Source organism: Mauremys mutica, chromosome 10 (genome assembly GCF_020497125.1).
Source record: "Mauremys mutica isolate MM-2020 ecotype Southern chromosome 10, ASM2049712v1, whole genome shotgun sequence".
Lineage (NCBI taxonomy): Eukaryota > Metazoa > Chordata > Testudines > Geoemydidae > Mauremys > Mauremys mutica.
The window spans coordinates 65,052,284-65,069,808 of record NC_059081.1 but is presented as its reverse complement, the minus strand read 5'-3'; the positions used below and the strand labels follow the sequence as shown (position 1 = coordinate 65,069,808).

The window sequence follows — 17,525 nt, the reverse complement described above, 5'->3', positions numbered from 1 at the left end:
GAGGGGTTCAAGGTGCGGGAAGGGCTCTGGGCTGGGGCATGGGGATGGGGTCCAGGCTCTGGGAGGGAGTTTGGGTATGGGAGGGGGCTCAGGGCTGGGGCAGGGAGTTGAGGTGTGGGAGGGGAATGTGGGGTGTGGGCTCTGGGAGGGAGTTTGTGGGCTGGGGCAGAGGTGTGGGCTCCAGGGGGCTCTTATATCAGGAGGCTCCCCAGAAGCTGCGATATGTCCCTCAGCTCCTAAGCAGAGGCATGGACAGGCAGCTCTAGGCACTGCGTCCATCTGCAGGCACTGCCCCCGCAGCTCCCAAAGGCCATGGTTCCTGGCCAAGGGGAGCTGCAGAGCAGCTCTCAGGGTGAGGGCAGCGTGCTAGGAGCTGAGGGACATGTCGCCGCTTCTGGGGAGTCGCACGGAGCCAGGTAGGGACCATGCAAGCCCTGCCAACCAGACTTTTATCAGCCCAATGGAGAGCCATCAGGGTCCTTTTCTGACAGGGCATTCCAGTTGAAAACTGGACATCTGGCAACCCTATTCCCAGCAGAGGAAGGGAATACAATTTTTAGATTCCTGCTTTGTGTGTCTTACTGTTACTGCCATTTTACACATTTATATACTGTCTTTCATTTCAAACACCTTATATACAGCCATCTATGGGTGGGACAAGCGGTAAGAGATGAATGGCACACTGTAGAACAGTGAAGGGAGAGAAATGTTTGACCAGGACAGTTGGACAAACTCCTCTTGCAAAAAGTGCCACAGGATCTTTAATGTCCATCCGCAGCAGACATGTTGGCTTTAAAGGTCTCATCCCCCAAATCTCCAAGCAGTAAAGGACACAGTATCCCATTTATCTGCCTTGGAGAATGAAGGGCTGAAATGAAACTGCTGACACTGGAACTGATGGTATCTGGGCATTTCAAAGTCAATATGTACTTTGTTTCGCTTCTGATTTCCCCCCCTCCGGCTCCATCATTCTCTCTTTATGAATCACGTGGCATTCTGGAGTAACTTAATGCCCAGCCTGCATATTCTTTGAAACTGGCGAATCTAAAGTTTTATCTCACTGATCACTAATTTGTTTCCTTTCTATAATATTTCCTTGCCCCATTTTGTCCAGTTCTGTTTTAACTCCTTTAATTTTGTATCTCATTGAGGCTACGTCTTCACTGCAGCATTGACTTGTAATCTACACTTAGGCTAACTCAGGAGGAGTTAACTTACCTTGTGTGACACACGGCAAAATAACACTTGAGCAGCACAGAGCAATTGTGTTAGCTGTTGACGAGCTGTGTTAATTTGAGCTATAACCTGTACCCGCTTCTTGAGCCGGCCAACTTGAGTTAAAAGCACCATCATGCTCAAGTTCGGGCTTTTTGTGTGTGGATGGGACTCAAATTCAGGACAAAATTATAACTCAAATTAACTCTGCAGTGAAAACAGGCCCTCAGAGAGCAGGGAGGAAGGACATGTGCTTTAGAATAACTTAGTCTTTCTCTTCTTCCATGCAGAGGAGATCCACCAAGGGGGACAGTCTCTTCACCCACATAAAGCCTGATGGGTGAAACCACTCCAACTTGAAGGCCAGGGGCAGGGGCGGCTCCAGGCCCCAGCACGCCAAGCGCGTGCTTGGGGTGGCATGCCGCGGGGGGGCACTCTGCCGGTCACCAGGAGCGCGGCAGGCAGGCAGCCTTCAGCGGCATGCCTGCGGAGGGTCCTCTGGTCCCGTGGCTTCAGTGGACCTCCCGCAGGTGTGCCTGCGGAGGGTCCGCTGGGAGCCACGGGACCAGCAGACCCTCCGCAGGCACGCCTGCGAGAGGTCCACCGGAGCCGCTGGACCGGCAACTGGCAGAGCGCCCCCCACGGCATGACGCCATGCTTGGGGCGGCGAAATGTCTAGAGCCACCCCTGGCCAGGGGTCAGGCTACAGTGCAGAATCCCCAGCCTCCATATTAGCTCACTGAACTGTAGGCATTTTCAGAACACGTTAGCTACTGATCTTGTGGAAGAATTGCATGGTGCAGGCTGTAAATCCCTAGTTCGATTGTATCTGCCAATTGGATTTAATTCTTTTATCATCCCTCACTATCTCCTCGCTGTGGGAATGGTCTGTACGTCTAGTTTCGTAGACAGAACTATGTAGCGAATCATATTTCTGCAGTGAATGAGTCTTTAAAAAAAATCCTGTGCAGTTGAGTCAATATATTGCAGAGCAACTTCAGTTCTTCCTCCACATAGTTATCTCAGGGAGTTAAAGCTATTTGGATGATGCCAGTTGCTTCTGACAACAAAAGGTGCCTCTCTCCCTTGAAAATGTATTCAGCTTTAGCCCTAGGTAGAGTTATATTATATTTTTAGTGGGGAAAGGGGAGGAGAGATTATCATTTCAAGGTTTCTTTACTGATGATTCCTGTTATTAAGCAAGCTTCATGTTATTAAAAAGAAAAGAAGATGATGTATTCCTGCCAGCTCTGCAGATTAATATCCATGAGATCCTACATTGCCTTGAAATAGCCTAGCTTCATATGCCTGTTTGATGATTCTGCTGCATGGTACAACTGTGGTAAGCAGAAGTTATTATCAGAGTAAGTCAGGCCTCCCTTGACTTCCTAGGGATAGTCAGATCAACATTCTCCCTCCCTTCCATTCTACTTTGAAAGAAGTTGAGGTTTGTACTCAAGAATAGAAAACTAGTCACACTGAGAACATAAGAACGGCCTTACTGGGTCAAACCAATTGTCCATCTTGCCCAGTATTTTGTCTTCCAACAATGGCCAGTGCCAGATGCTACAGAGGAAATGAACTGAACACTGCAATGTATTGAGTGATCCATCCCCAGTCGTCCATCCCAGCTTCTGGGAGTCAGTGGTTTGGGACACCTGGAGCAGGGAAGTTATTACAGCACATCTGCTCACTGGTAATACCGTTTAGAATAAGTACAGCTTTATTTAAAATAATAATAAATTGCCATGGAGAATTAGGCCCCTGATCCTGCAAATGCTTATGCACCATGTTTGACTTTACGTGCATAAGTAGTCCCACGAAGCTCACAAATTAAGCACATGGGTAAGGGAATGGCTACACACAAGTTCTACCACTTTAAACTATAGTGTTATAGTTAAAGTGGTACAACCCTGCTAGTGTAGACGCAGTTATGCCAGTATCAAAGTGCTTATACCAGTATAGCTTATTCCTGTAGGGAAGGGGAATAACTACACTGGTATAAGGCACCTTTATACTGGTATAACTGTACATTAGGGCTGGTCTATACAAGCAGTAAGAGATGAATAGCACGCTGTAGAACAATGAAGGGAGAGAAATGTTTGACCAGGACAGTGGGACAAACTCCTCTTGCAAAAAATGCCACAGGATCTTTAATGGCCTATACTAAATCGCTCGTCTAATACCAGTAGTCTTTCAAGTGTGGACTAGGCCTAAGAATTTGCAGGATTGGGGCCTTAGTAATTCAGGAAATCACTTAAACACCTGCTTCAGTTCATCCCTTTTAATTATCCCAGAGTGCACTTTGACTTCAGTGGGACTTAAGTACATGCTTCAGTGCTCTCCTGAATAGGAATGCTCTTCTGAACTGGAGCCTTAAATTGTCATACAAGCTCCTTATGGAAGCAGACTTCAGACAGGGCTCCTCTGATATCAAAGAGTTTGACTTTTTCTAAGCAACTTGCGCCAACTCTGCAAGACTCAAAGAGCATCTGGCGCTGAACGGGTGGTACTTTGAAACGTACAAAAAAGTACAAAAAAAATCAAATAAAAATGTCTGAACAGCCCAGGCTTGCAACATCTCGATCACGAGCTGTACAAAATGCAGCTCTGCTCAACAACTGCCCTCAGGAACTGGGAGACAAATGATAGCTACAGAAAGTAATGCTTGGCGATAAAGTGAAAAAACAGCAAAGGTGCCCACCTCCTGAAGGCAAGGACTCTCAGGGGACAACCGTATAACTCAGGGTTACATCTGAGAAGCTCTTTTAAAAGATCTCCCTCTACATACTTCTATTTCCACGCACTCCTTGGCTACACTGCTTTGTGGATGCCTATGTTAGCAGCAGTCCTAATACTTTATGAACCTATTAGAGACTTTTCTGCTGCAATGCAGCACTTTCTTTAACTCATGAAGCTGTTCCATGTGTTATCTTGACCCCCCGGAATTTTTGGACAAGATGTCTCCTTTCCTCTGTCCCAGAGTGCTTTTATTTATTACCAACACGTGAGAGCTCATTTTCTGTTATGCCAATTTTCTCGCAGAAGGATACGGATAAATTAGAGCTGAGGGCTCGGTCTGAGTTGCTGTCTGTTTGAGAGTTTAGAGACCTCAGCAAACAATCCCTAACCAACGTGAGAAAGGCCTCTCATTATACACATTGTATTTACTAGTGCTGAGTCTGTGCAATGGACCAAGCTCTGCTCTGAGTTACACCTGAGCTACCCTGCTGGAGTCAGGGGCATTGCACAAGACATAACTGAGAGCAGAATTTGGCCCATTCAAACTATACGTATGTTCTTGTATTTAATTATAGGGGACATTTTCAAAATCCTAAATGGCAGAAGGAGGCCTGTCACTGACTTTTAATGGGAGTTCGGCACCTACATATCATTTCTGCCTTGGAGTCTCCCAGTCTCCCTTACCTGTCTGCCTTCTGTCTCAGTAAAACCATCTTATCTTCCTATAAGCATGTTCCTGCACCTCTGAAGGCAATAGGAGTTTTGCTGTTGTCTTCTGTGGAGCAGCACCAGGCCCTGTGCAATGTTAGTAAAGCTCCTGGTTAATGTCTGGTGCTATATCAGTGATTCTAAATAGTGTACTATGCACTTGATAGGCAAAGCCCTCCTAGTATTAGACTTGGCTTAGATTATTCAGCAAGGCCGTCAGAATGATGCAGTAAAGTCCAACATGGCAGAGGACTCTACTATCACATCAGCCTCTCTAGGCTAAACTAGCCCAAACCTGACCAAAATCACTCCCGTTCAGCTTTAATTTCCCTTCTGTCTCTGGGGCCGTACAGGAAGCGAGGGTCTCCTAAGAGTCAGCCCTGGCTGAAGGGAAGGGGTGTGGGGCATATTGAAAAGTGTGTTAAAATTACAAGCTTTCAGTTTAAATGGCAGAGGGTTTCCTGGTCCTACTTGCTGGCGAGGGGGCTCTGATCAAAGTGTGCAGTCTGACTGCTCAGCAGTTAATCTGCAAAGAGCCAGCCTAGAACACGCTGGCTCGAGTTGTGCCTCTCTACCTTAGGGAGCAGCCTGTTTTGTCTCTTCGTTTTTGTGAGTTAGGATTCTAAGGGCTTGTCTAACTAGAGAATTAATGCACCACGAACTAGGGTGCAGATCTACAGCAGCACTAGCATGCAATGCACTAATTGGCTTTGTGGCCCCTGCTGCTGTACATTAAAAGTTCCCTCCTGCACTGATATCCTCTGTTTGAACTGGGTAATAGGTCAACATGCACTTTGGAATTTCTAGTGGTCCTGTACCAGGGTCCACGCAGACAGTTAATGCGCAGCAAGCCAATGCACTATAGATTTATTGCTCAGTTTGGCACACACTAACTCCCTCTCTAGAGAAGTTAGGGTGACCCTATTTCCCAGAGTGAAAATGGGACACTGCCTGCAGCTGGCCTGAACTCCCTCCCGCCGTGCAGAGCTGACCTCAGCCACCTGGTGTTGCTGCTCACCAAATTCCCACCACCTGGGTCCTTAGCTGATGGCCCAACTCCACCGCCCAGGGCTAATGGCCAGAGCCCTGCCATCCCATCATCCGTTGGCAAGAGCAAATGCCCAGTTTTGCCAAAAAAAAAAAGTTGTGATGTCCGAGACCGGGCTTAAAAGGGGGATTGTGTATGATCACCCTAAGAAATAAAGTAGTGTTCCATTGCCACCTTCCAGCAAGAGCTCTTTACCTTTTTCACTAACTTCTCTGTTTGTATGCTGTGACTATAGCACCTTGAATCATGGAATTGGGGTTGGAAGGGACCTCAGGAGGTCATCTAGTCCACCCCCTTGGCCAAAGCAGGCCCGATCCCCAGACAGATTTTTGCCCCAGATCCCTCAATGATTGAGCTCACAGCTCTGGGTTTATCAGGCCAATGATCAAACCACTGAGCTATCCCCACCCCCAAAGAGAAAGGCTTGGCAGAGTTTCATGTTTATGTTTTTTATAATTTTGATAGATAATATTGATGCTTATTTTTAAGGTTCTTTAATTTTTAGTGAGTTACATTTTCACAGTTGCATGAAATTTGGTGTATTAAGAGAAAGAGTCTGCAGGCCGGTCGGGTGTTAAAGTTCAAACCAAGCTTGAGGAGCTGGCAGGAGGAGAGATGTCTGAGCTGTGGAATGAGTGGGAGCCCCAGCAAACTCACGAGGCATATCCCCCCACCAGCTGCAGAGCTAATAGGGGGCACAGGAGAAGCACTGGCCCTCCCCATTCCCAACCAGCGTTGCCTACTTTGATGGAGCTTGTAAGGTGCCCAAGTGCGATCTTCTCTTTTGCTATTCTTAGGAGCTCAGCAGCTAGAGAAGACATTTATGAGACAGGGTTTCTAAGCTCTGTTGAAGTAGTACAAATTCTTCTTCTAAAATCCTCCCACTGTGTGCCTGTCTGGGATCTACTCAGCTGCTCATTGGTCTTCATAGAATCATAGATTATTAGGGTTGGAAGGGACCTCAGAAGATCATCTAGTCCAACCCCCTGCTCAAAGCAGGACCAATCCCCAAATGGGCCCCTCAAGGATTGAACTCACAAACCTGGGTTTAGCAGGCCAATGCTCAAACTACTGAGCTATCCCTTCCCCCCTCTTATCTTGTTGAAGTCCCAAGATTTTTGGACAGCCATTTATGCAGTGTATTTACAAAATGGAGAATGATGGCATTTGCACAGCTGCAGAATCAAACAGTAAAAGAGGCTTTGTCTATATACAGTATAGTATATTTAGACTTGGAAAGATTAGTTTTTTATCGATAAACGTCGATTTCACCTGACACATTCAAACCGACAAAAAATATTTCCATCCATGATAATAGAAATGTACAGATAGGCAAAGTCAGGAAAATACTTCCCGAGAATGTTAATTAGAGACTGTCATTAAATCATTATTGTCTGACGCTCCCGTAATGTTCTGCAACTGTGAAAATTTAAATCGATAAAAATACAAAAAATGCTTAATACACCAAATTTTGTGCAACTGTGAAAATGTAACTCACTAAAAATTGAAGAAGCTTAAAAATAAATGTCAGTATTATCCATCAAAATTATAAAAAAAATAAATATGAAATTCTACCAAGCCTAAGTACATTTAATGTTATATATGTGTGAGTAAAGACTGGATGTAGTACAGGTTTATCTCTGTATGTGGTTATTATACTGGGTTAGGATTAGGGGTATGATTATAATAAATAGCAGGCTGATCCTTATTCATGCTAACATTCAAAAATGGCTTCCTTCATTTATCTGTGTCCCAACTATTTGCTGTGTGTGTTTGACTTCTTACTGACAGTAAGTGCTGATTCAGAGAGCAATTGTATGTTAGAGGATCCTGTTAGTAATTGCACTTCCAATGAGCTCCTCAGTGAGGAAACCATTGCAGTGAAGAGGTTTCGAGGATGGGTTAGTCAGAGCTGATCCTCACATCCGTAGGAGGTTATTCTGGGCATACGGGTCATGGAAGCATCCAAGTTTTATGATTTAGCCTTTTTAGCACTGGCTCTTCCCCTTTAATGTTTCATCATCAAATCACACCTTTTAGCGAACTTTTGGGTACCAGTGGAGACACAAAAAGGCAGAGCTCTGTGCAACCCTGTCCTGTCACATTATATTCGGATTGCATTTTGTATCCCTGCAGTCCTCATCTGGAGGGGGGCTGATCATGACAGATGTTGAATTTCAATATTCTCATGCACCACAGACCAGAACCTTCCCAGGATCAGACTTTTAATGTAGTTTTTAGAAATCACTCTCTCTCTCTCCCTCTCCACCCCCCCATTGTAAGGCTGTGTCATTGCTCTGTTAATGTATCTCACATAAAATATTTGTTTGATATTTGACCATAAATCTACTGGGTTATGTTGACACCAGCTCTGAAATGTAGATTTTTTTTTTTTGCTCGCAACACTCCTGCATCTTATACAAAGGTTAAACCTACATATATAATACTGCTCCTGCCGGATTTGAGAAGGTCTTCAGACAACGTTTCCAGCATAATATATGTTTAAATGGTGCTGTTGCAATGAACACCATAGATTTCTCCCATCCCTTCCCTCCATTGTTGTGCTTTGTTTATATTGTACATGGCCCACTATGCACAGCCCTTGTTAATAGGATGTGGAGGAAAATCAATATGTTGTTTAACTTGGATATTCCCAAAAGCACATGCAATCCTGAAGGTCATGAATCTGCAAAAGTAACTTCATGCTGCCATAAGGATCTGCCCATATGACTGTTTTTGCAGGGTTGACTCCATTAATTTTTTTTCAGGTAAACCTCTCATTTGAAGTTATTAATCAGAGTTTTGCCCAAATAAGGACTTATGGAGTGATAACATGGCTGTGCAGGTTTGGATGTTTTTCCTCTAGTTCACAAAATTAAGGCCACATTGTAAGATGTCTAAGCGGAGAAGGGATTAAACAGGTGCATATGCAGTCCTCAGTTTTAGGGAACGTTGTTGTAGCAAAAATGTACAAGAAAGAAGATGAGTATGGCAAACTGCCTGGAACTTGGAGGGAGGAGCACAGGTTGCAGGAAGAGTTTAGAGGTTGCATTGGAAAGTTAGGCTGAAGTTGGCACATCTCTGAAAATAATTCTCTTAATAATGAGCCAGTTCTGTTTCAGAAACATGGAGTCCTCTCAAGTTACCTAGCACAGGGTACATGAAACAACACAAAATATATAAATTTACAGCCTTATCGCGATTTCATGAATTAAGGATCACTTTTTAAGAGCATAAGAATGGCTATACTGTGTCGTACCATAGGTCCATCCTATTTTCCAACAGTTACCAGAGACAGATGCTTTAGAGGGAGTGAACAGAACAGGGTATTTTGTTGAGTGATCCATCCCTGGTTGTCCAGTCCCAGCTTTTAGCAGTCAGAAGTTTAGAAACCCCCAGAGCATGGAGTTGCATCCCCGACCATCTTGGTTAATGGTCATTGATGGACCTGTCCTCCATGAACTTCTCATTCTTTTTTGAATCCGGTTACACTGTTCGCCTCCACTGTTTCCCAAGGCAGTGGTTCCACAAAGTGATGCAGCATTATGTAAAGTGCTTCCTTATGTTTTTTAAACCTGATGCCTGGTAATATCATTGGGTGACCCCTGGTTCATGTGTTATGTGAAGGGGTAAATAATTCCTTATTCACTTTCCTCCACACCATTCATGATTTTATAGACCTCTATCATGTCTCTTCTCAGTCTGCTCTTTTCCAAGATGAACATTCCCAGTCTTTTTAATCTCTCCTCATATGGAAGCTGTTCTGTATCCCTAATCATTTTTGTTGCCTTTCTCTGTACTTTTCCCAATTCTAATATAGCTTTTTTGAAGTGAGGCAACCAGAACGGCATGCAATCTTCAAGGGGTGGGTGTGCAGTGGATTTATATAGTGGAATTATATTTTCTACCTTATTATCTAGCCCTTTCCTAATACTTCCAAACATTCTCTTAGCTTTTTTGAGTGATTCAGCACACTGAGCAGATGTTTCAGAGAACTATCCACAATGGTGCCAAGATCTCTCTCTTGAGTGGTAACAGCTAATTTAGATCCCATCATTTTGTGATTGTAGTTGTGATTATTTTTTCCTAATTAGCATTACTTTGCATTTATTAACATTGAATTTCATCTGCCATTCTGTTACCCAGTCACCCAATTTTGGGAGATCCTTTTGTAACACTTTACTGTCTCCTTTGGACCTAACTATCTTGAGTAATTTAGTATCATCTGAAAACTTTGCCACCTCCCTGTTTACTCCTTTTTCCAGATCATTCATGAATTTGTTGAAGAGCACTGGTCCCAAAACAGATCCTTGAGGGATGCCGCTGTTAACCTCTCTCCACTGTGAAAATGGACCATTTTTTCCTACCTTTTGTTTCCTATCTTTTAACCAATTACTGATCCATGAGAGGACCTTCTCTATTATCCCATAACTGCATACTTTGCTTAAGAGCCTTTAGTGAGGGACCTTGTCAAAAGCTTTCTGAATGTCCAAGTACACTATATCCACTGAATCCTCCTTGTACATATGTTTGATGACCCCCTCAAAGAATACTAATAGATTGGTGAGGCATGATTTCTCTTCAACAGCTATGTTGGCTCTTCCCCAACATATTGTGTTCATCTATGCATCTGACAGTTCTGTTCTTTCCTATGGTTTCAACTAATTTGCCTGGTACTGAAGTTAAGCTTACCAGCCTGTAATTACCAGGATCAACTCTGGAGCATTTTATTAAAAATCGGCCTCACATGAGTTATCTGCCAGTGATCTGATACAGAGGCTGATTTAAGTGATAGGTTTTCATATCGCAGTTAATGGTTCTGCATTTTCATATTTGAGTTCCTTCAGAATTCTTGGGTGAATACCATCTGACCCTGGTGACTTACTACTGTTTATCAGTTTGTTCTAAAACCTCTTCTATTGACACCTCAACCTGGGACAGTTCCTCATATTTGTCACCTAAAAAGAATGGCTCAGATGTGGGAATCTCTCCCACATCATATTGCAGTGAAGACCAATGCAAAGAATTCATATAGCTTGTCTTCCTCGAGTGCTCCTTCAGCACCTCGATCGCCCCCTGTCCCCACTGATTCTTTACCAGACTTACTTCTTCTCATATACTTTAAAAAATGTCTATTAGTTTTTGTGTCTTTTGCTAGTTGCTCTTCAAATTCTTTTTTGGCCTTCCTAATTATACTTTCACACTTCACTTGCAAGAATTTATGCTCCTTTCTATTTTCTGAGTAGGATTTGACTTCCAATTTTTCAAAGATGTGTTTTTGTGTCTGACCGCCTCTTTTACTCCATTTAGCCATGGTGGCATTTTTTGGAACTCTTATTTTTAAAAAATTAATAAATGGGGTATACATTTAGTTCGAGACTCTTTTACAGTGTTTTTTAAAAGTTTCCATGCAGCTTGCAGGCATATCACTCTTGTGATAGTTCCTTTTGATTTCCATTTAACTAGCCTCCTCAGTTTTGTGGTGTTCCCCTTTGTGAAGTTAAATTTACTGTGGTGGGTTTCTTTGGTATTTTCTCCTCTATAGGGATGTTAACTTTAATTACATTATGGTTACTATAAGGACCAAATCCTCTGCACCACGTAGGACTAAATCTAGAATTGCCTCTCCCCTTGTGGGTTCCAGGACTAGCTGCTCCAATAAGCAGTCATTAATGGCATCTATAAATTTTATCTCTGCATCCTGTCCTGGGGTGTCATATTCCCAATCTATATGGGGATAGTTGAAATCCCCCATTATTATTGAGTTTTCTGTTTTCATAACCTCTCCAATCTCCCTGAGCACTTCACAATCACCATCCTGGTGAGGTGGTCACTAGTATATTCCTACTGCTATACTCCTGTTATTCAATCATGGAATTTCTATCCGTAGAGATTCTATGGTGTAATTTGTTTCATATACGATTTTTACTATAGTTGATTAGGTTTTTTCACATACAGTGCCATTCCCCCACCAACACGACCTACTCTGTCATTCCGATATATTTTTTATCCTGGTATTACCACGTCCCATTGGTTATCATTGTTCCACCAAGTTTCTCTGATGCCTATTATATCAATATCCTCAGTTAATACCAGGCACTCAAGTCCATCTTAATATTTAGACTTCTTGCATTTGTATACAAGCACTGTCAATATTTAGTTGTCTGCATTCATGTGATGTAATGGAATTGGACACTTTTTTTCATTTAATTGTTTCTCTTCAGTTCCTACCTGTACTTTTATCAACTTCTATCCACTCCTCTTTACTAGGATATAGAGTATTCCCTTTAATAAATCCTCCCCTAAGAAATACATCTCTCCAAAGCGGGTGCTCCTCCGCAACTGTCAGCTTTTATTGTTGCTGTTGATGCTGCTACTTCTGTATCCTGGAATGTCACTGGTACTGACTGTTTGGGTTGTTTTATACAGTATCACTTGTTGGTTGGGTTCCAAGTGTTATTACACAAGCTTGATCACGATACCATCTAAAGCAATCTGATTTTTCATGACACGCTTGCTATATGGTTCAAAACTGTTTGCTCTGTGAGATTTATTTGTCCTTTTCTTCCACAGCTTTTGTTTTGATGTCAGAAACTCTCAATCCTTCAAAGTGTACAGTTGTGATGTTCAACAGCCGGCAGCATTGATTTGCAATTGGCATGAGAGAGTGCTTGCTTTGCCTAAAAGTGCCTTTTAAAAATAATTCTGTTTGCTGTATGCCACATAGTCCCCACTTCCCTGTTCAAACTCTCTTCATGTTGACTGCAGCAAAATATGTTGCATTAAAAATAAAATAGTATTTATGCTGAGGCTCCCCCATGAGCCTTTCATAACCTTCCGTGTTGATTGCATTGAAATCTTCTATTTAAAAGCGAAGTGTTATGGCCACTGGTTTCCTTTATGCTGAAATACATTTCAAAGTGCCCCTTGGTGACTTCAGTAGAGATGTCCCCTTTTTCTGCCAGCACAGGACTAGATTCTACCACATTACATTGAATAGTTCCTTAACATAGACATAGACCCATTGATATCAGTAGGACTAGTCGGGTAGCACCACAATGTAAGGGAATCAGAATCTGGCTCGTTATACTGAGTAATGTACTTATTTTAATCACTGACGGTGACTCTCCGAATGATCATCTTATATGATACTACAGCCTCCAGTTTTTTTTTAAACTACTGTGTATGTTATGGAGTTGATATATTAAAAGTTACCGTAAGGGTAATTGCCAGGCATGTAATTTCATCTGTAGGTCCCTATAATGACTGCTAATGTCATAAATTCCTCTTTATGAAATTATAGGCTTGTAATCCTTTCAGGGCATCTTGCATTCTTCATAGAAGTACTAAGACTAAGCTTTGGTGGGGATCTCAGTAAACTCACATGCTGATCTGACTGCAGGTGCTTAGTCTGTCATCAGACTAAGTAAATGATTAGGGCAGATGCAGACCAGACAATCTGGACATGTTTAGCTTATCTATTAAGACACCTGGATGGCTTGCTAACACAACTACTTTTAACAGAACGTATATGCTCATAAAAGACATTGACCATTGATCTTATATCCAATTATAATACAAGAGGTAAAGTTTTAATGGGGTTGGAAAAGCAACTGGATTGCAGCCAGAGGAACACAGAGTTGTTTTCCCCATAATTCACTAAGAATATTGAAAATTTGTATCCAGCTCAGAGGCTTTGGGTATAGAACAGGAGCATTTTCTTGTAGTTAGCGAGCTGGACTGGGTGTCAGGAGATCCAGATTCAATTCCCAGCTCTGCCACAGACTCCTGTTGAGGCCTGGGGCAAATTACTTAATCTCCCTGTGCTTCAGGTTCCCTCTCTGCAAAATAGGGAGGATAATCCTTCCTTTCTCTGTCTTGTGTATCTAGGTTGCAAGCTGTTAGTGGTGAGGACTCTCTCACTATGCACAGTTCTTAGCACCTTTGTGGCTCTGACCTCTAGGCTCTATTTTATCATAATAATATAGACTGTTTTTCAAGATATCATGGAAACAGGTTGCAAAAAGAGGAGGGGGGAATCTGAAAAATATTTAAGGGTTTATTTGGCTTAAAAGAAATGTTTTGTCCCCCCAGGGAATGATGTACCTGGAAGAGAGGAGACTGGTTCACCGGGACTTAGCAGCCCGGAATGTCCTGGTAAAATCACCAAACCATGTGAAGATCACTGACTTTGGCCTGGCCAGGCTCCTGGAAGGCGATGAAAAAGAGTACAACGCTGATGGAGGGAAGGTGGGTGCATTCACGCCCAGGGGCGGCTCTAAGGATTTTGCCACCCCAAGCACGGCAGGCCGTCTGCGGGAGGTCCACCGAAGCCGTGGAACCAGTGGACCCTCCGCAGGCAAACCGCCGGAGGCAGCCTGCTGCTGCCCTCGCGGCGCCGGCAGAGCGCCCCCCGCAGCTTGCCACCCCAAGCACGCGCTTGGCGTGCTGGGGCCTGGAGCCGCCCCTGTTCACGCCAGCAGTCCTAATCTTGCTCTTTTGCTGGAGCCTTCATTCATTCCAGTGCAAAGCTCTTGTTCTCTCAATTCCATCACTTGAAAAGAGTATGCCTATTGGAACGTGACCATGTACGGTATTAAAAGGAAACTTTGTAGATGAAGGCTGGGGTTTTCAAAAAGAGAAACTGAATGTTAGGCTCCTGAATTCACACTTTGGTACAAGCCTCATTTTTCAAAAGTCCTGAGCACACCAGAGCTGCCTTTTACCTCAGTGGGAGCTATGATTGTGTACTCATCACTGTGGGAAATCAGGCAGGGCCCAGTCCTGCGAGTTATTCCATTCTATTCAATGGGACTCTGCCAGGTACAGGGCTTGGCCTAAGATGAGCCCCACTGAGCAAAACAGGATTGTGGCCGGGCTTTGTTCTTGTGTCTTCCATTTTGTGCTGCATTGCTACTGCAATGAAAACATCTGACTTCAGTGCAGTGCAGTTGTTCCAGTTCATCACTGTAGGCTATTGCCAGCACTGAGTAGTTTGCAGGCTACTTTTCCTAGACAGATCTCTCTCCAGCAGCCATAAGGGAAGGGGGCAGGAGATGTTTACTTGTAGCATGTCCATTAAGGTTTTACATGTGGTTTCCAACAATCTGCCTGTTGGCTCACAGTAAAAGAATCTGTGCATGCTGTTTCCCAGTTCCTTGTTGCAGTGCCAACACTTGCTCAAGACATCTCGGAAAGGATGCAAAATACTGGGGCACTCAGGAGATCTGCTGCATGTAATTAAAACAGACAGGTTTTAACCTGGACACCTGGGACACTTTCCACTGTTCTTCCCATATTATTTCCCATTGCACCACCATAGTTTGAATTCCGTTTCGTGTCTTACATAGACTCACCATTGCAAGACTTGATAAAGGCACCCAGATAGAGGCATAACAACATTCAGGCGGTCCCAGACACAAGTTCCAAGTGGCTGTGCCATACGCATCTTTGAAATGCCTCACCAGACATGCTCATCTTAACCTGCCTTAGTCTCTCCTCTATAAAGTCCCTGGTGGGTCTATGTCTCTCCTCATCCCCTTTCCCAAATCCTTGGTCGCTCCCCCCTCTCATGCTCCCCCCCTCATTTTCTCTCTTCACTTATGCTGGTGGCTGACTAGAGACTGCTGCCATCATCTGTTACTTACTGGGGAGAGTGGCTGCCTTCCTAAGTGTGCTGCTGCTGAGTTCAACTCTTCCATGAATAGGAATTGTGGGGAGCAACAGGGATACAGCTAGTGGGGCAAGAAGCATCAAAGAAATCAGCAGCAGGTTCGGGCAAAATTTTTTGACTAAACCTTTTTTTTTTTGGCCAAAAAATGCAGATTCAGGTCAACCAAAACATTTCACTAATTCATATGGCATTTGCCCAGTTGTTTCGGTAAAAAACAAAAGATACAAAAATATCTCAACATTTCACTTTTTTAGTCAAATGACTTTTCATTTTGAAATTTACTTCAATATTATTAAAATAAAATGTAAGTTTTTTTAAAAGCAAAATAAAACATTTCACTTTGGGTCGAACAAAATGTTTTGTTCAACCCAAAATGAAGGGATTTTTTTATTATTATTTTTTTTTTTTACTTTTCCATTCACCAATTTTTTTTTTAATTGGGTCAAATGGAAACTCATTTTTTTCTGTTTTTTATTTCCAGAAATGCCAGTGAACTGAAAAATCAGTTATTTGTACAGTAATAGTCAGTGGCTGCTTTTTGACTCCTTACCACTGCAGGGACCTTCTGGCAATGAGGATAGAAATTTGGCAGCCTCCCCTGACTCCTCCACTTCCTCTGATCTCCCCTCCAGCACCCCCTCTGCCTCTTTTCCACCCATTCCTTCCCATGAAGGACAAAGGAAGCCTACAGATTCTTCTTGCAGCTCTTGGAGGGTGTCCTGGACTCGTGGGCCCAAATGCACTTCTGGGGGCTGGGGGTAGGATGTATGCACCAGAAATTTGACTGTCCTGCTTCTGAGCAATATCCCTTCCCAAGCCAGAAGTTGTTTGCATTTTAAAGCTGTACTGTACATTTGCTAAGGAGGGCTTAGGCAGCTGATGAATAATACAGCTCTGCTACTGAAATTGTTCCTGTCTGGAAAAATCCTATAGAATTTAATAGACTTCTGCAGAAATTAAATAGGTCTCTATAGACCTCAGTATGATTTCCTTTTTGTAAAGGCATTAAACTAACCTATAGAATTTAATAGAGAATGATATCCTGGCCATAAATATAGAGATTACAGTTCTCTAATCAACTACATAGGATATTTTCACAATGCAGACCCTTTAACTGCTTTATCCAGACATTAAGATTTGACCAGGGCACCTGCAGTTGTAGGTTTATTTGGTGGGGAGGGTTTCCTTTCAATGACATGCTCTATAGTTTCAAAAGAAGATGACCCTCACTGGGTAGGATATAGTGTATACCCTGAGGCTCTGTTCCGACAAGGCAATATTCATGGCACGCACTGCCCATTTGAAGTCAATGGGTGTTTGGGATGCAGAGGGCTTGCAGGACATTGGCCCCTTTACACACATACACACACAAGTCCGGAAATGGAGAAGTTAAAATTCTCATCCCACTATTAACTCATTGTCTTGTAGCATTGGCGATGACTATATAGGTTGTTATGTATCTGTGCTAGTGCTTTGGTTTTGCAAAACCTTGTCAAAATCAAAAGAGTTCCATTTTTTCCAAACCATCTAAATTTTAGGGGTTTGGACACAGTCGTTATTTTGGGCAAACTGGTTTGATTTTATAATGCTAAATCCAGGGTTAACAAGAAACTGGTTGTTCCAATAATGCACCGCTTGAGTGCGGTGAAGGATTTCTAATAGAAGGTTCTGCTTATTTCTAAGCTCAGTGTATGCTGTGGGCCAAAATCTATTCTGTTCACTTTCATTTAAGCTCTTTACACTATCCCCATGACTGTGATAGCTGAGTGCCCGCTCTGCTTTCCATTACCTGTGTGCAACATCACCAGGTCAGATTCTGTTCCCTGAGCAACCCCACTGAAATCGAGACATGAAGAATTCCAGGAGGTTGCACAGACTGTAAATATATGGAGATATACCTATCTCGTGGAACTAGAAGGGACCTTGAAAGGTCATTGAGTCCAGCCCCCTGCCTTCACTAGCAGGACCAAGTACTGATTTTGCCCCAGATCCCTAAGTGCCCCCCTCAACGATTGAAGTCACAACCCTGGGTTTAGCAGGCCAATGTTCAAACCACTGAGCTATCCCTCCCCCACAAGTTGCTACACTGTCTCTCTGAGGGCTCCTTGCATGTTAATGAACACAGAATTTGGCCAAGTG

The 17,525-nt window shown here is 43.3% G+C and overlaps 1 protein-coding gene across 1 annotated transcript in view; it reads left to right on the top strand.

The window, feature by feature from the left end:
- Positions 1-17,525, top strand: part of ERBB4 (erb-b2 receptor tyrosine kinase 4) — a 981,920-nt gene that overhangs the window by 927,294 nt on the left and 37,101 nt on the right. Inside the window, exon 21 of the mRNA XM_044978382.1 lies at positions 13,808-13,963. Within this exon, the coding sequence (XP_044834317.1) occupies positions 13,808-13,963 (156 nt within the window). The remainder of the gene's footprint in view (positions 1-13,807; positions 13,964-17,525) is intronic.